At 38.1% G+C, this 25242-nt stretch overlaps 1 protein-coding gene across 1 annotated transcript in view; it reads right to left on the reverse strand.

Moving 5' to 3' along the window:
- Positions 1-2972: 2972 nt before the first annotated feature.
- Positions 2973-25242, reverse strand: part of JAKMIP1 (janus kinase and microtubule interacting protein 1) — a 98156-nt gene continuing 75886 nt past the window's right edge. Inside the window, exons 19-22 of the mRNA XM_086464664.1 lie at positions 23675-23878; positions 8393-8458; positions 5472-5516; positions 2973-3005 (exon numbers count right to left, since the gene is read on the reverse strand). Of these exons, the coding sequence (XP_086320790.1) occupies positions 2973-3005; positions 5472-5516; positions 8393-8458; positions 23675-23878 (348 nt within the window). The remainder of the gene's footprint in view (positions 3006-5471; positions 5517-8392; positions 8459-23674; positions 23879-25242) is intronic.

The raw sequence follows: 25242 nt of genomic DNA on the forward strand, positions 1-25242 counted from the left end.
TTGGTTTCCTTTGCCTCTTTTAGCTCTAAAACTTCTTCAGCCTGCAGTTCACCTTCATTTGCAGAAACTCTCTTCAGTAAGTACAGCCCTATAACTAGTAAGTATAGCCCTATAACTGGCATCTGTGAAATGCCTTTGCTTTTTGCTACATTTGTATTGATTTGGAATTGGATCTGTAATTGGAATTCAATGTAATTTTCAACTGTGCCCCAGCCTAATATCCAACCCATAAGCTGTTAAAAGAAAAATTTTTAACAGTATATTTTGCAGAAAGTAGGCAACAGATAAAAGCAGTGAGGATGGACCAGGCAGGTGACACTTAAAATCATTACACTGATTTCTACTCATATATTCTAGTACATGTTCTTGTTTGTAAGTGCACATTTATTCACTGATATAACGAAAGTTAATGCTGATTCAAACCTCATGATCCAGTAGGCTCTACTCTTCTGATGCATCATCCTGAAAACTACTGAGTCCTTCAGCATAAAACCAGGAAAGATGTTACAACTGATATCAGAAATGAGAAACGTATTGTTTCCTTCTTTGCTTGTACAGCTGGGACAGATGACATGAAGCTATGTCACAGAAAGTGAAAATCAGCCTCAGCATCTTGCATGAACTGAATCTAGTCAGTTAACACGCTATACCTGTTCCCAGCTCTATAATAAATACCACTATGCAATGGACAGTAGGACTGGAATGACGCACTCAGTTTTCCAAAACTACAAACCCTGCTAGCTCAGTACAGAATAAAAACATCGTGAATGTCTTGGAAAACGCCACCCAAATCAGCCAACTTCTTTGAAAAAAACACCACATGTAAATTACAATGTAACAAAACACATAAAAACATAAGAAAACAAAACTGCTCATACCTTTCCTGCTTTGTAACAAAAACATCTCCTGTCTGTGCAGTGCTCTTACTGTTGCAGCCACATGCTTTGACCATCCCATGTTTGTGCTTATAGTTTCATTTCCAAAGCACTGATGAGCAAAACTATGTCTATGAGAAGAAAGTGTTTCTTTGCCAAGTGAATCACACTTTCCAATTTCTGTTCCTTCATCAGCACCTGCTTTTGTTATCTCAAGCTCTGTTTATCTCCTGTTTTGGTCCTTCTCTTCAGAGTAATGCCAAAACTCTTCCTTTTGTAGTGAAGACTTCATTTTTCCATATTCTGTCATTACACTGCTAAAAGCTTTAACTAAAACATGAAAAATCTGTTATATGAAAACACATTCTTTAAATGCTTGTTCCTTTTGAACAACACATTGTGAGCAATAGATTCTTTTAGGGATTGAGTTCCAAACTTCTGCATGTTCCTTGTTTCAAATTTAAATTGTGCTTTGTACCAGGAAACAGGGTTATTCAGCCCCTCACACAAGCCACAGTTTGCTGCATCTGACTGAATTAAACCTGTGGAGTGCCTCAGCTCCTTCAGCAGGTAAAGGATCTTGTCTGGTGATTCTTTGTGAAGAGTACATCTCTGGTCTTCAGAGACTAAAAATTATCTGAGAAAACTGGATTCTTTGGAGGCTGATTCCTGCACCTTCAACAGTGAGCTATTCAGTTGCTATGACAAATCTTTTCCCCAGCTTTCTTTGTGCAGCCTTGATTGTTCTTTGCCTTATGTTACTTTTTTCAATCATAATTTCCATTTATCTGGTATTATCATAACCAACTTATTCCACTTCATGTTCATGTTGGAGTTCAGTGTGTCCATGGAAGCAGACTTGTTTCTCTGTGGCTTTCTACGTAGCCCTTTTAACACAAAGATGATTTTCAAAAAAAATTGAGGGAGGAGAAAGTTACCTTTTAATATTGTGCTCTTAACATTTTCAGCTTGCCTCAACATTCCAGAAATAATTAAAATTATCTTTTTCTTCATATTGTCTTTCCAGTTCTGAAACAATTATTTGCTTTTCCCTCTTCAAAAGAAAAGCCTAACCTTTTAGAATTTTCTAGCCATTCTCCATCTTAAACAAATCTTTTCAACTTCAAACTTTGGGTGTGCTTCATCCCAAATTTTTCTTGCTGTTCAGGTCGTCAATTTCTTGACTGTTTATCTACCTCTGCTGGTTGAGTTTGTGCCATTTTTGCTTCCTGGTAGCTAATGTAATTTTTTTTGTACCTGGGAGGATGCCATGATTTCCAAATATTTCTCTGCTTATCACATTCATCTACACACCCATTTCTTCAAGCCCCTCTTTCTTCTCGAAGAGAAAACTGAGCACAGCACATCATGCATTCTCTTTTCCTGACCTCTCAGGCCACCTTGGGATCTTCCATTCTCCCAGTGCTGTCTTTACAAGTTATTGCCTTAATTTTCAAGAAACATTCAAAAAAATAATTTCTCCCACACAGTCCTTGCCCGCTTCAAAGTTTTCTTACTTTAATCTACCATCTTGCCTTTCTCCAAAATCCATCTCTTCTCCATCTGTGTATTTCCAACTTATGAATTTAATATGAATTTTACCAGTGCGGGGTTGTAAATATCTATTTGTTTCCAACTTTGAACAGTTTTTTCCTGTCAGCTATTTACTATAGAGAACTTATTGTCAAACATTTAGCTTTTTTACATAGATATTAAAAAGGAGATTCTGTGTTTCCTGGGTGAAATGCAAACCACATTTGTTGAAAGCATGCAGTATGGAGACAAAGATCTCAGTACTGTAAGAAAACGGTTTGGTAGATAACAGTTCACATAGCAGCCAGTAATTGCACTTGTATTTTTTCCAGTGTTTGATTGGTGTGAGAGTGTAAATTCTGTTTAGATTTCTTTCAGTGTTTATGATGTGCTGGTCCTTATTTGAGTATCAAATCATTCCAGCTTGAAGCTATATCTTAAAACAAACCTCTAATTTTAAATTGAAATATTTGCAGCTTCAAGTATTATGCAAACTGTTTTATGAAAAAAATGCACCAATTTAAAGTTGCTCAATAAATATTTTCTGTATTTTTGCACGTGGACTCAGCTGTTCACTCCATAGGTTCTTTTAATAGCCTGTACACAAAACAAAAACAGAAAACAAAAACAACAACAAAAAAGAAAAAGTCTGCTGAGCTTTAGATAGATAACATTAATTTAGAAATAAGTGTTGGCATCCAGCCCTAAATTCAGACACCAAAATCTCTTTCTAAAAGTTTTATATTAGCTTAAAAATAACAAGAACCAAAATTACTATCACCTGCTTTGCCTTGAAATAACGAACAATGTTCCAGCTACAGTTAAGTATCTTAAAATAGGCTTTGCTGTGTTACATTAATCAGAGACAGATTCACGTCTTGCAAGATGAATTAAAGGAAATATTGCTCCCCACACTAGCACCACAACATGATGTGCACTCCTAGAAATGTGAGAGTTGAGTGGCTATGTGGCTACACAGCCATTATCTCTATGTTATCCCCTCAAAATGCTTGTCACCAACCTTGATTTTTAACTACTTCAATAGTTGCTGTTAACAGGAAGAACAGCAGGTTATAGCAGCACAATGTATTTTTCACTATATTTCATCTGGAGAAGAATTATACTTGTAATTTTTTTCCTCTTTTGTTTCCAAAGGGAACCCATAATACTATCAGCTGTATCAGCATGGAAGCCTATAGATCAGGTCTAAGCCTTGAACTCATAGAAATTTTTGAACTAACAGTATTTCAAAATATTTTAAATGGAATTTGAAAAATGCTTGTGATCTCACTAAGTTTATAGAATGTTTATAAAATGTCTCTAAACTTGGCCAGTACACTTCTCACAGTATTTAAAAACAAGTATGTTCATCCAGATGTTAGCACCTCTAACTGGGACTGGATTAAAAATCTGGATGAAAATCCAAAACCAATACTTTGGTGACTTCCTTTAACATTCTCTTTCAAACTTACATAAACCCAAATAGTATCTGACCTTTTTGATCTCCACAGAACAGAAAATTCAACTCAAACTGTGGTAAGGTGAATACTGCACCACAAGGTTTCTCCTTTCTTCAAACACATCTCTATAAGCATGTGCTCAATTTTTGACAAAACAAAGGAAACTTCAAAAGGAACGTTCAAAATGCTGTAAAAAATATTGCTCAATTTCAACCAATTTTCAACACCCATCTAACAAGCAAACGAAAGCTACTGCACTTGTAACAAAACAATAATACCCTTAGATTATATTCCACCCATTTATATCTACCATCATTTTATTGCAAAATATAAAACATATGCAGTACCACTAGTAATGAAAGACCAGAGCCAGTTCCCAAGAGCACTAACAGAAAGATGATAACTGAATGTACTGGGAGCTGAATAAACCCTCAAAACAGCCCGTGACAATACAAGTCTGATTTCTCAAAAGCACTTGTGATCTGGGCAGAAGAAGATACTGTTTCAAGCTTAATGTAAGGTAAATTTAATAGCTCTTTTGGGTAACTATTGTCATCATGCTTCTTCATCATACAGTACTTGATAGCAGTTTCAAAGGGATTGATTAACCACGTCTCCTGTGAGATTCCATGAACATAATTCACAACAGATTCCAAAGAAGAAAAAGACTTGAAAAAATTGTAAAGGTAAAATCGTTGCATATTTTCAGTTTATAAAAAGCAAAGCAAACCAAAACAACAGCAACAACAAACACTGTGTAAATATTCAATAGTTTTAAAACGAAGCTTAATCCTAACTAACAACAGTTAGGTTGTTGAGTTACCATCCTTACTCAAAGGCAGTGTGCAACTTGCATTGCTCCAGGAAGGAGGACTAGGACTGCTTTTCTAAATTGTATTTCCCTCTTGTTCTGTGTGAAAGGTGGGCACTGCTGCTATAGCTCCTGCTGTAGCTGAAGAAATTCACTCTATCTTTTGCATTGAGCTGAAAGGATCAGGATACTGTGGAAAGGTAATGTCTCAAGGGAGAGACATGGAGGTTTCTTATCTTCATCTTTTCCATGTTGCAGGGGCACATGGAGGATCAGTCATATTGCAACCTTCACACTGCCTCATAAAAGGGAAATTAGGTTATTATTTCCTAAGTTATTTCATGGCTTCAAGGATCTTGAGGAAGTAAAATGAACCCCTTTTTTGCACGTGTCATGACGTTTACTGGGCTTTTTTAGAAAACAAAACTGAAAAGAAAACACTGTTTGCCACCTCTCCATCTGGCATGACAGAAGGCAGGATCCTACAGTAATACCTGATCTACACAAAATGCACCTGCTCTGCAGAATTGAAAAGCACCCACTGCAGTTAGGGCAGTCAGTATCATAGAATGCAAAATCATTTCTCACTGAAAACCCAATGACTCTCTGCAGAAATCTAGGAAGGTAATTGAAGGCATCCAAGCTGGATTGTATATATGACCCTTTCTCTCTGTGCAAGCAGAAACAGTATACCCTCCCCGATGGTTTCAGGGTCTTACAAAGACAATTCTCAAAACATGGCAAAATCCAAAATTCAAAAATTGAGTACAAAGAAATACAAAGAATACCAACCACACGTCTTGGTTCAGTTGTGTCATCAAGGCCACAGAATGAATGCTAGTGAAAAAAACAAAAAAAGGAACAAAAACTATAACATAAGATCAAAAGAAAATGAGGAAAAAAGAAAAGAAAAAAGATGTAAATTATGCAATATGAAATCCAATGACTTTACAGCAGTTAGTTTTACATCAATATTAATTGAGTTGACCTGAAAGAGAGACACAGTATGCCAATCTTACTATAAAAAGAGGTAAAGGGTACAAAATCCAGTATTTGAGGGCAGCTTTACAAATGGTAACATCTGTGGATTATGTAACTTCAGAAATATCATGCTTGGCTTTGTGACTCAGTTAAGTAAGCACCTATAATTACACACCTGAAAGCTTTCCTGAACCAAGACTTACCAAGCCAAAGGCATCAAACTAAACGCAACTTAAGTGGTAGAGAATCATGAGAAAAGCACCACATGCTTAAACAGCAGTTGTTCAACTCGTAGAATGAAACTGAGATTTTACATTATTCTTTTGTATAGCCTTTAGAAGCAGGACAGTCTGATGAATAATCCATTGGGCAAAAATACTGTCATCCTTATGTTCTGATTTGACAAAATTTTACATAAAACTTAAAAATTGAATCCATTCCTAAAGTAAAATAAAGCACCATACTCATGACACAGTAACTGTAAGTTGTGCATTGCCCTTAGCTACAACCAGCAATGAGTTTGAGCTATAAATACTGCCATTCCTTCAAAATCATAAGACTTCTCTCCACAGGAAATTATTGTGCTCAGTATCAGCGGCATGTAGATGTCAGTCTGCACTCACTGGCATATTAAACCTTCAGAAGAACAATGAAGTAGAAGTATTCTACTATTGATTCTCTGAACACACAATCTTCCTTCAGGCTGTCAAATTCAGAATGGGATTTAATCCCAAGGAAAAAAATATTCAAATGTATTACAGATAGAAGGAAGCCCTCCACCAATCCAGGAGCTGAAGGTTAATAGAAAATGATGAAGCTTTTTTGAGGTCCTCTGCTAATGTAATGTTAAGGCAAAGAGAATGTTAATGATTTTAACTCATTACCAGCTTTCTGCTAAGCTTGTGATTAATCTGTTTCTTTTCCAATACTTTTCCCCATCCATTCAACTGATGAACCAGCACAAATAATGGCAATCCATTTTCAAATCAGCAGTCTGTCTAATCCAATCCCTACTCTGCAAACTGTAAAGGCAATGCATTAAAGGCTTACATTTTGGCAATAGCAACATCTAGAGATTTTTATGGTTTAGACTAGGTGGATAAACATTAAAGTTTGCAATAATTAACATGTAGAGGTATCACCTATCCCTGAAGGTTTCTCTGCTTTGAGGAGTTAACTGTAGCATCTTAGTCATCAGAAAGCCAATGGCATCCTGGGCTCCATCAAAAGAAGTCTGGCCAGCAGGTCGAGGGAGGCGATTCTCCCCCTCTACTCTGCTCTGGTGAGACCCCACCTGCAGTGCTGCATTCAGCTCTGGAGCCCCGAGCATCAGAAGGATGTAGACCTCTTGAAGCGAGTCCAGAGAAGGGCCATAGAGATGATGAGGGGGCTGGAGCACCTCCCCTGTGAGGACAGGCTGAGAGAGTTGGGGTTGTTCAGCCTGGAGAAGAGAAGGTGCCAGGGACACCCTATAGCTGCCTGTAAAAGGGGCCTACAGGAAAGCTGGGGAGGGACTTTTTACAAGGACATGTAGTGATAGGAAAAGGGCTAAGGGCTTTAAACTGAAAGAGGGGAGATTTAGATTAGATTTTAGGAAGAAGTACTTTACTGTGAGGGTGGTGAGACACTGGCACAGGTTGCCCGAAGAAGTTGTGGCTGCCCCCTCCCTGGCAGTGTTCAAGGCCAGGTTGGATGGGGCTTTGAGCAACCTGGTCTGGTGGAAGGTGACCCTGCCATGGCAGGGGGGTTGGAACTAGATGATCTTTAAGGCCCTTTCCAACCCAAACCATTCTATGATTCTGTATGTACCAGAGAAAATGAACCTGAGATGATGTTTAGGCTAGATACAAGGAAGAAGTTTTTCACCCTGAGGGTGGTGAGACACTGGCACATGTTGCCTAAGGAAGTTGTGGATGCTCCATCCCTGGAAGTGTTCAAGACCAGATTGGATGGAGCCTTGAGCAACCTGGTCTGGTGGGAGATACCCCTGGCAGGGGGGTTGGAAATAGATGATCTTTGAGGTCCCTTCCAACCCAACCATTACATGATACTGTGATTCTGTGATGTGACATGCCTTGGGAACTAGGCACTGGCTTACCAAAAGCGACATAACTAAAACACTTTGCTAGGGCTTAGAGAAATCCCCACTGTCAGCCCATGCCCTGCAGAACATCCTAAACAGCACAGACCTGGGAAACACTTGAGCACACAGGCCAGGAACCTCGTGGCATCTCTTGTTTGGGATCACAGTGACCCAAATACATTTGCTGTCTTAAGCCTGAATCAGAGCTTCTCTAAAAAAGGAGAAAATATGTATTTTTTGTTTGTAGTGTTTGTCACATGCACCTATTAACTTTGTTTTAAGTACTTGCAAGTTTTGCAAAGCAATGTTATCCAAAGGACAGGGCTGAGCTAACAGATTCTGTCTGAGCTAACAGAGTCTTTATGTTGTTTCCTCACATAAACCACAACAAATCCTCCCCCTTCTAGTCCAATGTCTTTCCAAACTCCTTGATCCCTTTCTGTACTTGACAGAAACCCCAGATAGCAAATAATTTTGAGCAGATTATGGACTGAGCTTCATTTCATGCTGCAATGACTTGAACTCAAATTTTATCTTGTTTTAAAATAGATTTTATGATGTTAAGTACTATTAAAGTCAATGCAACAGAGAAAAATAATATATTATGGAAAAAAAAAAAGCCTTTGGCATTGCCCAGTCACTTATTTACCTTTTCCTCAATTTCTTTGAGTTGCCTCTTTTGAAGTTCTATTTTATCTTCTAGTTCTCGAATTCGCTGAAACAGAAAAAGCAAAATAGCTATTATTATATCTACTTTGAAAAGTATATGAATCAAAAAGATAAGAAATAGATTAAAAATTAAGATAACAAATGCCCATTATTAATGTAATACTTCCTTTACGATTATACTAGGCATGTCCATGGCAGGGTTGCTCCACATCTCCATGAAACCATGCCATTTTAAACAGGTGGCACATTCAGAACATTGTGTTTATTACCAGGAAGTCTACTCGTTACCACTCATTAACGATAATTTTAACATATACACCTAGACAATTCCAAGTAGCACCAAAATGCAGATTATACCAGCACATTTAATTTCAACTTTCTATCGTCCTTTCCTATAAAATGTAACTATGCTTCTGGCATAGGCACACTATACCAGAAAAACAGAGCACACTTATTTTCAGTTCATCACTAAGACACCATCTAGAGAGTGAGCTCCACCCTATTACCAGAGCCACCACCCACCAGAGTCAGAGGGAATGCCTCCTGCAATGCAGCTCTCTGTATTTTTAAGGATTTTCCTTGTTCAGTTCCTCAAAGGTTCTCCAAAAATATGACGGTTTTTGGATACGTGTATCCTATCTTATTTCTGTCCCCTTATTTCTAGAAGTTATGCTTCCCCTTTTTTTGTGTTTTGCTTTGTTTTTTATTTATTTATTTATTTTTAACTATTTTCTGGGCTTCTACATTAAGAAAATGCACTTCATTACACTTTTAGTATGTTGTACTTGTTACACATAAAATAGGTTCACAAAGTTGTTTTTTTTTTATATGTAGAAACCTGGAATTGCCTACTAACAGCCACTGGGAATCAAGAAGCAACTTGGTACTATCAGTATTTTTTGGGATTAACTACCTGACTTCTGCCTGGCCTACAATAGCTAAGGTTATTAACAGTTCCTGAACTTTGAAAGAGAAATTATGATTTACTCTAATTTCTATGTATCAGCTAATAAAATTAGTGTAGCATCTGCCATACCACTCCCAAATTATTTTATTACACCTAAATTGATTTGAACAATAGCATCTCTTTCAAAACTACATCAAATCATTACTTATAAACCTGTGCGACCAACTGACGTTGATAGTTGATTACCTGCATTCAATTCGAAGACCTCAAACAGTGGGAAATGCTCCACACTCATGGTAGCCCAGGCAGCAAGGTCGCAGCTGATCCAATGACCATACTGTTTTTGAGAACCACAGTTTGGCTTGAAAATTGCAAATTTAACCTGGACCTACCCCAAAGATGGGGTATGTCCAACCCTGCAGTTCACTTTCCCTGGGGCATACTACTCTCCATGCAGATATTGCAGACAGGTCACAAAGCAACAGTTCTGTTATTGTTGTTGCTGTTTTAAAAGATTTTGCTTAAATGGCTGTTTTGAATATTATGCAGTCAGAGTAAGTCAATCAGAGCCTCCACTGTATCATGCTGCAATGCTCAGGGACTTCCCCAGATGATATAAAGGCACAAACCAGATTACCCTCAAATGGCAATAGTGCATGCAGCTTTGCTGACAACAAAAAATACCCCAAGCACAGCTGTATTAATTTCACTTTTCCTCTATTATATTTGAATTGATTTATACTTATAAATCAATTATATTTGAGTCTATCTCTCAGGTGATCATCTTCATGTATTGCAGGTACCTGAAATATTACAATCACTATAAAAAGCCATGAGACGAGAAGCAGGCAGATGTAATCACCTCTGAGACCTCTGGTCCATCAGGTTACACTCCTGTTTCTCTCCCACTCATTTCAGTTATGCTGATTCCTACTTACAACCACATCCCAGATCTGAGTGACAGACTTCAATTCTCTGGGAGTCCTGCTATGCTCTGTGATAAAATCTGACCATGGTGAGGTAAGTGGAGAGAAGCAATATTTAAAAAAATAACATTTTCACCTTCAAGACTTATCATGTGAGATATTTTTTTCAATATCTGCTGAGAACTCACCTCCAGAAACAAAAAGAAAAATGAAAAAGCCCCCAAGCATCTTGTGGCTTTTTCACCTCAGGGTTTACAGCAAGTGTTCTTTTATAAAAGAACATGTTAATTAGGATAAGATGGCGTTTTTCAGATTTGGGAATTCTGTTAATTAAGTAAAAATTGAGATGTTATTATTCCCCTATGAATTTTTAATCTTTTCAAAAGATTACAACTATTCAGTTATTCTCTCTGGCTATTCAGAATAGTTCTAAAAAAAACCCCAAAACAGCTGAGGCATATGTTTTCCAATTCCCACCCACAACCCATCATAGTTGTTAAACTTTGTGAGATGAAAAATAGAGAATAGTTGTAAGGTGAAGAAATACACACTTCCCTAAAAATCAGTTTACATACAAAGACAATCTAGCAATTGAAGGGGAATATGTATAGGGTTGAATTTCCTAGCAGTGAAAATCTAAAAAAAAAATAATCCTCAAAACAACTAGATTTAAGTCAGTAAGGCAGATATATACAAGGTGGATATAGTCAGTAGGGCAGATATTTACATGTATACATGTGCATATGTATGTAAACCTGTTCTGGGCTTGCCACCTAAGGATAATAAGTTGAAGACAGATGACTAGTGTTTAAATAGCTTGTATTCCCCTTATATGAGTGGAAATCACAATGACAGAAGACTTAATGCTGCAACTGAGTAAGATTTTGTAACCAACTTCTTTACCACAGAAATCAAGAGTTCAAAGCTAGACAGGTCAGAACTTTTTCCAAAACACAACCATAGGCGGGAATTTTCCATCGGGTATCAAAGCTTGGGATTGTTTACTCCTTACTTGCTTTCCCCTGGAGTACTGCAGGGAGGATTATCCAGGAGGATGAAGTGGGCGTAGCTATTCCCATCAATATCCCCTGATTGCACAGGGTCAGCACTGGAAGATAACCAGCCTAGCTCAGCTATTTATACATCCTGAAAAATCTGATTTAACACACTTATTTCCATTTAATTGCAGAGACAGCCTTAAAAATATACATATATATGCACTATATTGGCAGGAAAACACAGATTCACATCTACATGTGGTATTTAACACATAAAAATAATTATTTTCCCCCATTATACCTATCTACATTTACAGCATTATCTTGGTCATACAAAGATAATAATTTCTGAAATACGTCTTTAGAAAACACATGTAAGCTACATGCAATTATCCTAGCTTTAACAAAAAAAGTATCTTCTAGAAGTAGCAAGAGATGTTCCTCAGTCAAAAGTTATATTAAACTACTGAGAAGGAAATTACACAAAAATTACACACACTAATTAAGACCAAAGGTAGGACTGCTTGAGATTCAGTATAAGCATTTACATCTTTATCTACTGTACTTTTTATTTGCAAGAATTAGCAATCAAGAAGCTGTGGACTCACTCTCAGGTTTTCAACACTTGATTAGATGCTTTCAATGAATTCTGATTTGTTTATGTTTGCAAAAGCATAACTGTGACAACAAACCACACAGAACTATTATATTGTCATCAAGAAATTCCACCTGCTTTCATGCTTCAGGGCATAAACTGGTGATCAGTAAGTCGAGCTTTTCCTACTATATCATATAGAGTTCTAACAGTTCTGCTGTAAAAGATGCATTCAGCTCTAGCTTTGACAAGGCTCGTAGGAACCTTGCAGGGTAAATCCAGTGCGTTTTCAACTGCACAAAAAACTACACAAGGAAGCAACAAAATCTACTGTATCCTGCTCTCAAAATATTGAGAAGTCTTGGTTGAGAAGAAAGACACAGGCTGCTCTTTTGTTTATTTTCTTTTTTAAAAAGGGTGGGATAGAAGATATGAGTAGACAACCTAAAGAGCTTTAAAAAACTATATACTATGTCTTTGCGAAAGGTTGCCCTTTGGCTGCCCAGGGAAGCGGCTGAGTCACCATCCCTGGAGGTATTCAAAAGACATGTAGAGGTGGTGCTTAGGGACATGGTTTAGTGGTGGACTTGGCAGTGCTACGTTAACAGTTGGACTTGATGATCTTAAAGGTCTTTTCAACCTAAACGATTCTATGACTCTAAAACCAGCACACTGTTTATCTTTTCTTTAAAGCCCCTTGCATTGGCCACAGTCAGAGCGAGGATTAGGGACAAAGTGGAGCAGTGTTTCGCTGGGTTCTAGCAATTCCTGCATTCCTACAGTTAATAGCTGCCACACAGTCACATGAGTGCACCTTTTCAGGACTGACAGGATTCATGAGAATAACACTGTGTTGTCAAATCATAGGGCCAAACAAAGGAATTACTGTAGGCAAACAAAGAGCCACAGTCAGACAAAAATAGTGCAATGAGAATGCAACCATGAAAGAGAAGAGCGCAAACATTAGGGACGTGGATTCTTAACACTGTTCACCTTGTCCGCATTCAAAACCAACCTGCCAAAGCAATGAATACTAATTTGTCATTGATTTTATTACAACAGCAAATAAAACATACAAAACTTCTGGTTGATGGATGGGTCACTTTGTTAATACTCCCTGTTAGGACCTTCACCCGCACGGAGCTCTCCTGAATTTTGGAAAAAGGGTTGGACGAGCATCCATTTCAATATGACAGGCACCTACTTGATAAATCATCCTTCCACTGGCAATGAAGTTTGCTGCCACTTCTGAGCTTACTGCTTGCAAGGAACCAGAAAATAGCAGGGGCTGAACGGGCCGTACTGCTGTTCTGAGCTAACGGCAGATGGCTCTGCTGGCCAAGTGACGGCTGGAACAGCAGCTTCAGCTCTGGCAGAAACAAGGCTCAGCTGTGAAATCCATTTGCATTTCCAGACAGCCAGAGAACAAAGATGCTAAAGATGTACAACATACGTCTGTCTTATTACTTAACCACAATTTGAACAGACTTTTAAGTTCCATTATAAATTTTTTCTTGATAACAGTTACATGTACGTTATATATACAAAGGTAGGTGGCACAGCTGACGGACAGCCTAAAAATGCTAGCGATTAGGTAAGAGAGAACACCCAGAAAGTTCAGGCAGCTAAAGCATATATTTCCTTTGGAAGACTATAATGCAAAGACAGGCATATGACTGAAAGTCTGTTAAAGCGCCCCTAACGCGGCACTGTATATGACATTACGGAACAGAGCTGTAAAAGGGAAGTTTACCATCAGTCATTTCCAATTGCATAAACTATGTCCACTGACTGCAGCGATCATATGCTGCCCCTCTTCTTCAATCCAATGCTTGGAGAGCTCCCCAACACAAAGAGCTGTCAAATTGCCCAAAAGTGGGAAATGAAACGTTTTTCTCAGCATAAGATTCTTAATGTGCAGAAGAATCCTCCTGAAAGCTCATAACCCTCATTTCCTTTCACCTCACAATGGGAAGGAAGGTCGTCTTTCTGGGAAACAGGATACATTTCTTGGAAGTGCAATTATCCACTTAAGCAATTACTTCACTTTGGTGAACTTGGATGGCAGGTGCCTTTGGTGTGTGTCTTCCAGTACTGGTAGGGAAATTAAGAGAGTTAGCTCTTGCTTTCTGAGGTAACAGAGGGCTGAAACACCAGGATGGGACTACACAACATTATTAGTCCCAACAGTTCTGACCTTCTTCCAGAAGGAGAGTCTCCAAGTTTGCATGAAGCATTGCTCTATAGGTAGTATGCTGCCTGGGCTGGCCTATGCGGGACCACTTCAGGTGTCTCTGCACCTACAGCTTTGTTTTCCTGACAGTTGGATAATTTCCGTAGAGATAATGTCTGTTTTCCAAATACCTCCAAACTCAGTAAAAGGCTAGATAACCCTAGATGCAAATTCATTATTGTCATGAATCCCTTGTACAAATGTGTACAAAAAGAGACAACACTGTTTTAAAAATTGAATTAAAGGCAATGGGTTCCTCGCAGACCATTCAACTCAGAGGCCAGGTCCAATGGAATGATATTAATGCATTGTCAGTGGAGAATCAGCTAGGTACTGATTTCAAAAGGGAAATTTCTCTAATTTTTAACATGGTCTGGCTCCTGTGGCTATACTGCAACTTCAAAGTTGCTCTGGGACATCTGAGGAATGAAGGTTTAGGTGAAATGCAAGCAGCATGATGGTGGATGTGCACCTGGAAGTATTACTCTACTTCCATTAACAGAGAAATAGCAATAACACAGACTTAGAAAACTCATCTTGCATTATGGAGCAAAGAAGTACAAATAATAAAGGTGATAGGGGAAACGATACTATTGCATTTCCACTACTTAACATCATCAGACAGTTTAGCCAAAATGAAAAAATTGCTCTACTAAAAAAAAAAAAGTTAATTGCATTCCCACACAGTACACATGAAGTATGCGTGCCCAACTTGTGTTATAACAGCAATCCATCTACATTAAGTACCATTTCCATTAATATAGCACCCGTTGTAAAGGAGTGCTGAAATAAATGGAAATCCTTCCACTGAGATCAGTGAGCCCTGGATTGCAGTCTCAGAGCTATCATTTTTTCTGCTGGAGGTAATAAATCAGCCCAGTAATGATTTGTCATCATTTTGAGAGTTTGGCATGGGAGGAAGTTCAGCATCACAAAGAAAGAAAATTGATATGAGACATAATGAAGTGCCCTACTAGTCTAAAAAGCTAGGTTCAAATTTCCCCCCTCCACACCCAACCAAAATGTGCATATTTCCTCATTTGTTTTAGTTTTGCTTTCATGATACTTCAAATTCTGATGAGAAATGGACCATGTCTGTCTATAATTACATGGTCCCTTACATGCACTCTGTTTTTTTTTGACCTGATCTCCCAGCTTTTTAGTAGCAAACACAGATTCTGAGAATTTTGGTGTTTTCTGTTTATTGGATAGTGGTGCAGGCTAGATGAAGTGGACTTCTTCACCCAAGCCTTTTGACCTCTCCAATTCATTCATAGCACTAGCCAGTCATTCACAGTCCTCAGCCAACATCTTGGATGGCTTCAAATCCTCAATGATCTTTGCAAATGGGGAAAATGCTACCATGAAAGGAACTTCTGTGACAAATTTCATCTGCCAGAAAATGATGACCACATCATCCTTCACGTAGGTGTCACACTGCAGAACTGATGTTCTTGTTTCCTACATAAGTGTGTAAGTAAAAGCCCATCTGAAGCAACTTACTGATTTACTGACAGCAACTTCAAGATCCGTTTAGCTGGCTGCAAAATATGCTCCTTGCCATGCTACTATAGTTGTGGAAACACAAGAATGTACTAATCAGGGGGTTTAGAAATCACCTTAGTGGTTCCTGTGACACACTCTTATTGGATTTACATTCATCAGCAAATCCAAGAAAACAATTTGATAATTTTAGCACAAAGCAGACAAAGAAGGATTTGCTAAGCTGCTTAGAGCCTCAGCTCTGAAATGTTGGAAAGGTTCAGGTTGATGTGTATTTACAGGATAGACACCATGGATGGACTACAGCAGACATGAATCATGTTTTAAATCTTTGAAGCCAGCTTTTGATCAAGAACATATCTCATTCTGCAGCAGAATTTAGTAAGGGAAATATTTTCTCAATCTGACAAAGGGAAGAATCAATATTGTTTCATTGTATCATTATTTTAAGCAGCTTCTCAACACTTTTAAGACACAGGTATGTAAGACCTTCAATAATGTGAACAGCATAACTGTGTTACATATATAAATTAACCGGAAGATGAATATAAACTGACTTGCCTTTAGATATTATTCAAATCAGTAAGCTGATGGATAAAATTCCTTAATGAAAATAAATATATTATTTGGTTCGGTCTTTTTTTGTTATTCTTATTGTTGTTTTGGTTTGGTTGGTTTGTTTGTTTTTTAAATGTAATGCATTTTAACAGCTGTTTAAAAGCCTCTACTGTGTTTACGATACAGTTTGCACAGGTAATTGCCACATGCATTTAATCAAGCTGTTGGACCTCCTACTGTAAGAGGTCTGGACTCAGGAATTCAAATGTTTCCTTTAGTCTCATATTCCTAGAATGTGATTTTGCATAATGGTCATAAGGAAACAAGCAAGCACACTGTAACAGTATTAGCTTAAGCTACTTTTGTTGCCATGTTGGTTTACTTTATGAATGAAAACTTAATATAAATTTCAGCCAGTTGAACATGATAATAATAGATAATTTTGGACATACTGTACATCTCTGATTCCCACCAAGGTCTTTCTTTACATAGCAGGTAAAAATTCCATTCCTTTCTGTGTTCTCCAGTCTCAACCACGATAATCCAATTAATAGTTACTGAAGTAGGAGAATTGTTCTTGTTAATCTTTATTATGCATTTGTAGTTTCTTTATTTACCTTCATGAAGTAAATGAACCTTTTAGCAGCTGCACTGATGAATTTCTCAGCATGAAAGCTGATATGTATTCAATCACATTGGTCTTAGTTGTACATCAGTAGATTTTATAAATGCATTTAGCTTAAAATAATTATTTGTTATAAGATGATACTGAATGACTGTAAGTACTTTCTAATAAACTTGATTGATTTTTTTTAACACTCAGAGCATTTTAATTTATGCTGTAGTAAAACTACACCATACATTTATATTTAACAGAAGAATATCAACAGTCCTACTGCTTTTCATCAGGGAAAAACAGTAATTAAGCCACATTATCCTTATATCTACAAAGAATGGCTATTCTAAGTCTGTGTAAGCTCACAAGATAAAACACATTTGACATCTTAAAACTAACTCCTTGACAGCCTAGACACATTATCTGGCCAAAAATAAAAAATAATAAATAAATAGATAATGTCATATTTATTTAGCATTAAATTTAGGTTGTTTTACATTCTGATATTTAAATAGCAAATTTCCATGTAATTATCATGCTATATGGATGAACTGTGCATATGAAAACATATTTAATCTTCACTTCTATAACAAACTTCACAACACTTTGTTTTTTAGACTTGCCTTTCCTCAGGTCCCATTGGCCTTTCCTAAGAAACATAGGGTATTCAGGATTTCAGATGAGAGGATTTCAGCATTGAAACTTCAGATGAGAGTTTTCTTGAGTCTAATATTGCTTCAAGGCATACAGTCGCTCTTAACTTGAGTACAACCTCAATCACACCTTGTTTAGGACAAAGGGAGCAGAGCTTTCAGATGTATTTTGTAGGTATTACACCAGTCCTGCTATTATCACTTACTCAGACAAATAGCATCACTAAGGCAACTAGCAAAGCAGGCATGGTTTGATCCGAAGCCTAAATATACAGAAAACATACGTAAGGAAACACTGTAAGACAAACATATAGAAATGACTAAAATTAACTCTCATCTGCTATGCATGTCATCTGTGGGAAATTACAGAAGTTTATTGTGATATTGACAGTATAGCAGCAATGATGCCTTGAAAGATTCAATATTCACTTCTGCATGACAAATCAATACCACAGGTCAACTATGATTAACCTAGTCATCATGTGCTTGATGAATACAGATGACAGTTAGACAGCTATGATATCAGATGCCTTTAAAAGCAATTCACGAATATAAAAAATGCATTATCAACAGTAGTCTATTATGTGTTGAACAGCAAGGCACAGAACGTTTCTCAACTGCAAGCATTAGTAATCAAAAAAAATAATCACGGGTTGCTCTACTTATTCCTCTTCGTGTATAGCTGTATGCAAATGAACTTTGCTAGCACCTTAACACTTCAGATTTAAAATAGAAACATTAAACAGATTATATCTATCTAGATTTGGATGTAAAATGATCTGAGACCTTCCCCAATTCTTATTGTGTAAGTAACCTTAGTAGTAATACTTCTACCTACTTTCTAAATTGTGTGACAAAACTGTTTTTGACCAAGCCAGCATCTCTGGCACAAGGCAACATGCCAGAGGAGGTGATATCTTTAATTTGCCCTCTCTGAAACAAGACAATGTGACGAAGGGCACAAATTTAAGACAACACTTCCTCATGCCTATCAATGAGGTACACTGAGCATAGCATCCTCCATCCCTCTCTCCCTCCCTCAAGAGCCTTCCCAGTTGAATATTAAACCTTAATAATTCTCCTTGGGTGAAAAATAGATGGTCTATCATCTGTAACAGATTACACAGCAAAGGGGAGCAGAACAACTGCTGGATTTATCCAAGCTTTACCTGGACATTCATAGTATATCAAGTGGCAAATCTTAGGTTGTTAATTCACATTAGCGATAATTGTATTAACAATTTTTTTTTTTTTTTTTAATTAAGGTGTTCAGAAAAAAAAGCAACAAACCCCCAAATATTTATTCTGAGTGGCTGAGCCAATGTGATCTTACAGATATGGTGACATCCAACCCTATGGATTTGTAAACTATTCCAGTGTGAAAAAGGTGTTCTACCTACAGGACAGCAGGGAGAACTCACGGAGGGATAGCATCCACTATAGCTTTGTTTCACCTCAATGCAATAAGAACTTGGCTCTTCAGGTCAGGGAAAAAAGGAACTAAGAAGCTTAATGAAGGAAATTAGTTTGGTGTTTCTCGATTTCAAGCTATATTTATATTTTGACATTTCAGAATGAAAAAAAGACATCACCACTTGTGACTTTTCCTTGGTGTCCATGAAGAAAAGTGCCTGAGGCATCGCATTTGCAGTGAATCCTTCTCTATGGCAGTGACATATAGAGGTCAGTTTTTAGTTATACTTGTTTTGTCCTAAAGGATTGTCCTATGTCTTTGTCTAGTAAAAAGTGCAAATAAAGTGGCATTTTCTGCTTTTACTAGCGACAAATAATCCAACCTGGTCATAGGAGTAAATGCTAGAGTTTAAAGAAAACTTAGTTAAAATATTCACAGCTATATTCCAACCACTTAGAGTTGGAATTTGGATGCCTTCAGCATTTCATAGATGTATTATATTCAAGCCTAGAACTGAAATGATGGTTTGTTTAACTCTGTAAAACTGAACTTCACTCAAGAATATTCTAACGCAAGTTAAAATAAAACACTCCCAGCTTAGTACAGTACTACAGTGCAACTCAGAAAAAAGGGTTTCACACTTTTTGATGACACAATGAACCAACACATCTTTTCTGTTTCTTTTTTTCTTACCATTTTATAAAAAGATAAGACTGATCTGGGAAATTACTGGATTACATTAATAAAATCTGTCTCTCATCCTTTCCGATTGGCAGCCAGCATTTTTGGAACTGAGTGTGTGTCAATCTGCTGTCCTTCAAGGATTTTCTAGCTTCTCTTTGTATTTAAAATAGCTTATAATGAAATCAGAATAAATTCTATTTCTATTATAAATTTTCTTCATGTTTGAATACTGCCAACAGCGCAATTTGAATTAATATATCATAATTTAAACCCTGTTTCTGATGACTTTCCAGTTTCTTGCTCCAGAAGCAGCTACAGTCAAACCAACAGGAATATATTTCATGTTATATCCCATTTGGTTTATAAAAAGCATAATTTGACCTGTAAATATTTATTAATTTCATCAGATAACACAATCACAATATATTTTAAAGGCAATCTATCCATGATGCTGTGTTGGTTTTTTGGGGGCGGTTGGTTTGCTCAGGTTTTTTTTGGGGGTGGGTTGTTTTTTTTTTTCTTGCTTAATGAAGAAGTTGATATCACTACTTCAGAAACACGTTGCATTGCTCCATTTCTCAGAGATGGTTTTTCTAGCTACACCAACACATTTTTCTCTCTCTCTAGAAATGGCTTAGCATGCCATATATATATAAAAAAATTACCCTTCTTAACAAAACTTGCTAGTAATGATCTTCACATTTTCTAAAATGCACAAAAGTCATGGTACTGCACCGACTAAAGCACAAATGTTGCTTTTAAATGAAGTCCTGATAAAAATAAACCAGACACTGACTTACAAAAGCTTGTAATAACAGTGTAGCACAAGACATTTTTGATGGCAATCTATGCAGGAACAGCAACTGAACCTCACATACCCTATCACTAGAAGCACGTATCACAAGCTGCTTGTGACAGATTTTTAATTAACATATTTTGCCTCCTCCAAATCAAGAGGATGGTGTAAATCAAAGCACCTTCTTTGACTTAAAGGGAATACTGTCAATATGCTTCAGCTGAGGATCTGTCCCCCAGACCTGCATGTTGCACTCTGGCTTTAATAAAAGTGTTGTGTGCCTTAGCAAGCAGATTTAATCACACAGTCTGTCTAATTTGGCTCCACAGAGGCCTGCTTTCCTTGATACACAATGGGTATACATGAATGGGCCCATTTATATATTAATGAACAATAATAATGTGGGGCTATACATGTCCAAGATGAACAGACCTACCAATGTAAATCAGGGCCTAACATCCTAGAATATATTGATTTCACTAAGAACTAAGGCTTTCTATCTTGGACAAAGAAGCACACATAAAGCAGCACAGGCTCACATCTGGACAAAATTTTACCCACTTTATGCACGTCCCTGTCCCTTTCAGACAGTACATTCCTCAAGAAGAACATTCACCAGCTCTGTAAAACCAGCATTTCACAAGTTAAATCCTCAAAGTCCCTGCATGAAGCAGTTCATCTATAATGAAACCCTGCAGACCTACCTGCAGTGTTCATCACATGCCTTGCCACTTCTGCATCCTACAGTATGGTCAAGGATCATCTACATGCAGAAGGAGAGAACTCCTCCTTCTCCATCATCAGATGTTCTTGGACTTCCACTCTGTACATCTGACACAGAAACTCTGACTCAGAGAAGGCTGTAGCCATCCTGCCAGGATAAGCAGAGTTGTCTTTTTGAAGCCCTTGTATCAGGCAGATCAGAAGGTGATGGAAGCAAAGAAACAGGCCTTCTGGAAGTGATCAAACTTCCAGAGTTTCAGAGAATTTGGAGTCTTTAATACATGGTTTCTGTCTCAGGGAAAGTTTGAAAGTGATAGCAACAAGGAATTTCTGCATTAAGTCTTTCAGGTCCATCATGCTGTCGTATCACACTCTGCAACCTCCACTTCAGCAGAGTAAGAAGAGTGGTGCATACTGCAAAGGCACTGTATATTTATACAAATACGACCAGGTCAAGACTACAGTTTTGCCCAAATAAAGTGTAATGGGTGCTTGCTAATGCTGTGATGCCAGCAAAAGAAAAGAGAGGATTCATCTAATGTAGCATCTAGGGATGCACTAAGAGCAGCTTCATCCATACCTTAGGACTCTGCCAACACAGGTATCCTCTCATTTTTGTGACATTTCAGAATTAGCCCTGTGACACTACTGATCCATGCTAGGATTCTTTGTTCGTTTGTTTGGTTTTAAGCCATGGATATTTGCATGCAACTGCTAGGTCATCAGTGTTGACCACTGGTCCCATAAGGATCCTCAAACACAACCTTCAAGAAGAAAACAACGGAGAAAAAGTAACTGAGCAAAGGATTTCAAATGTAATCTGTTAATCTCCCATACCCCAGGCAATTTAACTATTATCTTTGCCTTTGTTTTTCTTGTGTACTACAGGGGGTTAAAAATAGATGACTAAAATACTTAGCTCCTTATTAAGCAGTAGAATTCAGTTTAATGTGTCCTGCAGGGCTGTAACATTAACATGTCTAATGAGATAGGCACAACACTAAACTAATGACACAGTATAAAATGGATCAGGAGACAGGTACATAAACATCCATGGCTAATGAGGCTAGGCTTACACTACAATTTTTGTTCAGAGCAGGAGCGAAGTTTTCTTCCACACTCATATGATCTAACTTTATGTGGTAGAGCAATCTGTGAATACATGAACTGGACTCAACTGAAGATGTGCTCCAGGTGTGCACCTAAAGTGCTCTGACTGATAGTGAGCAGTCCATGGGACCAAATGGAACATAGTCCAAATTAAAGCCCTGATATCTGGCTAAGAAATCGGACTAAGAGACTGGCAAAAAACTCCCATTCTCACTAATTTTCAGCTACACTAATAACATTAAACTAATAACTTCTGGCTTCATCCTTATTTACCAGATTTTATATATTTACTCTACTTTCTCTTTCTGACACTTCTAGCACCACCTGGTGCCTACCTCCTCCAGCTTTCTGTACACCATTGCTGATCTGACACCCATTAACAAAATTCACCTCCTGATCTCAATGTTACATGTTCCAAAACAAGTGAACATAGTGAATGAGTAAGAGAAAGGAGACTTCTAAGAGGTCAGAGCTCAACTCTAACACTGGCACTGCAAGCACTTCTCATCACTGCAAGATGCCCGGAGATGAGCACAACAGTGCCAGGTCAGTACATTACATCAGTTGTAGTCTTTCACAAAGTCAACCTGAACGGAGAGAGGTTTGAACTAAACTAAATGCAGTCCTTGCCCCAGTAACCAGTATCTGAGAAGGCAACAACATCCTGAACACATCTGCATAGCGGAGTTTGGCATTTACAATATGTGATTCCAGATTTGCACAAAAAGTAGCTAGAGCAACTGGAGGGCAGTCTTCAAGATCTAAGACATCTGGCTGCACCTTCCAGAGGTTACTATAAAGAGGAATCAAAATCCTTAGGAATAATTATTCCTGCTGAAATAATTAACACCCTGAGACATGCAGCTGTCTTTTCTCTGAACATTTTGCACATAAAAACTAGCAATCCTACCACATGATTCTTCAGTAAATAATTACCACTCTTGCCAGGAACCTGCCTGAATTCAAGTTGTCAGTATTTGTCCTTAAGGAAGTGGCTTAGACAGACAAGGCTTTTCTGAACTACTTTAAAGCCATGAAGGCTTGCAAACTGCCTCTTAAAAGATTTCCTATTACTTCCTCTTTTTTTTTTTTTTTTTTTTAATTTTAAAAGATTTCACAAATAGCTAAAAGAAATAAAATGGGTGAAAAATTAAAAAATGGATTCCTGTAAGAACTGCTTTTGCCTTTCCTCTCATATGTGAGTGTTATACTCTTATAACCTTCCACTCCTGGTTTTCCTAATTTAGGCCTTAAACTTGCAACTAGCTTCTCATGGAGTCAGTCCTGCGGAAGACTGTGTCGTTGTACACACATGAAACAGGCTGTGCAACAGGACGTTGTAGTGAGACAGTGATTTGTTTTGTGTGTGTACCGTGCCCAGCACAATTGGGTCCTAACACTGCTCGTCTCCTTGACACGGGAGCCATACAAGGAATAGATTAAGTGTAACTCAACGAGGTGAGAGTGAAGTGATGCTGTTGTATGGGCAGTGGCGGCAACCACAGAGGTAACATCAACAAGGGGGAGGAAAGAGAACCAGGTTTACCTGCTGTGCCTGCTGCAGCAGCTCCATTCGCTCGTGCAAGATCTGGCTGTCAAACTCGCGGCTCTGCCTCAGGATCTGCCGCCGCACCTTCTCCACTGCAGCTCGCAAATCCTCCCTCTGGGCTTCGGTCAGCGACTCGCTTGCACGCCTTCCTGGATCCTGCTGCAGGGCATTATACAGCGTGGCTTCCAGCTCCTGGATTTTCTAATGCAACCCAAATCACATACAGACAGGCTGCCATTTGAATCCAGCAAGCAAATGACCCACCAACAGCTAGAGGAGAAGGTTAGCAAGCAAAGCCTTAGGCAGGAGGGAAGGACGGACACAGACAGGTAGACAGAAAGCGGCAGTTGTGAGCAGTGAGGAGCATTCCACACAGAGTGCACGTAGCCTCCTGGCACTGATTTACACCCAGGCAATGCTTCCCATTCTAGTAAATGATTGATTTCTTCTATTTAAGAAAGATTCAGATGATAGATCTGTGCTCAATACATAACAAAACCCCAACCTCTGATGCTGAACATTACAAAATTAATGCAAACTACCAGATTCCTTTCAACTGCGACAGAATTGTTAAGCCATCCTATAAAACAAAAAGCCCACAGAGAGAACTGTTTCCCTCTCTCTAGCCCTACTGTCCTGACATCCATCGCTCAAAGTCTACATCACTGGCTTAGTTCCAAGTTGCCATAAGCAATGAATAGAGGAATGTATACTTGCATACACTAATCCCTCATCAGCCCCTTGCCATTTGCCAGATTCCTAATCAGATTCTCATGCACTGACCAAAGCTGCAGCACTTTGCAAAGCAGAGAGCACAGGAGAACTTCACATTCGCATGGAGAACTGTATTCCCAAGAGTAAAGAAAGAAAACAATCATGGCAGTGTTTCCTTGATTACTGGGGTTACTATGATTCTGTTAAAAACCAGCATCCGCTCTGACAATATTTGGATCAAGAGCATCTGACAACATCCTTTAGCCCTCAAAACACCTTTGTGAGGTAGGTAGCTCTATCCATATTAGTGATGCATAAACAGCTGCACAGAGAGGTTAAATGGCTTGCCCAAGGTCACAGTGCTAGAAATAGAGTCTGCTTCCTTTTATCTCTGTTATCTGCTCTAAGCACTAGACCTTGCTTTTTTTCCAAAAACATTTTCCCTGTAAGAAATATTTACCATGTATAAATAATTCTTCACGCCATTATATTTTGATTTCCTGAAGTCTCAATATTAATCATGTTAGGTGTGCAGTTTTACCAATTCCTAGATAATTCCTAATTGTTGCTTAGCCTGAGAGAAGGCAAGGTGCAGCTTCCCTTTTGAAACCTAGGAAGGGTAAGGGTGGATAGGACTGCACAGGAAGGAATTGCATAGGAAGAACAAGCATTCCCGACTTAGGATAGGTTAGCAGCAGGAATATTTACAAATGCTTAGGGAAAAGCAATATTGGAAAAGTAATTTCTGGTGTGTTTTACCAGTCCTGGTTTCGTGCACACATAAACCACCTCTTCCGATTCCAGATGAACTAACAAGATGTTTACATATTTTAGAATAAAAACTGCAATGC

Source organism: Leptosomus discolor, chromosome 4, assembly GCF_034619465.1.
Source record: "Leptosomus discolor isolate bLepDis1 chromosome 4, bLepDis1.hap2, whole genome shotgun sequence".
Taxonomy (NCBI): domain Eukaryota; kingdom Metazoa; phylum Chordata; class Aves; order Leptosomiformes; family Leptosomidae; genus Leptosomus; species Leptosomus discolor.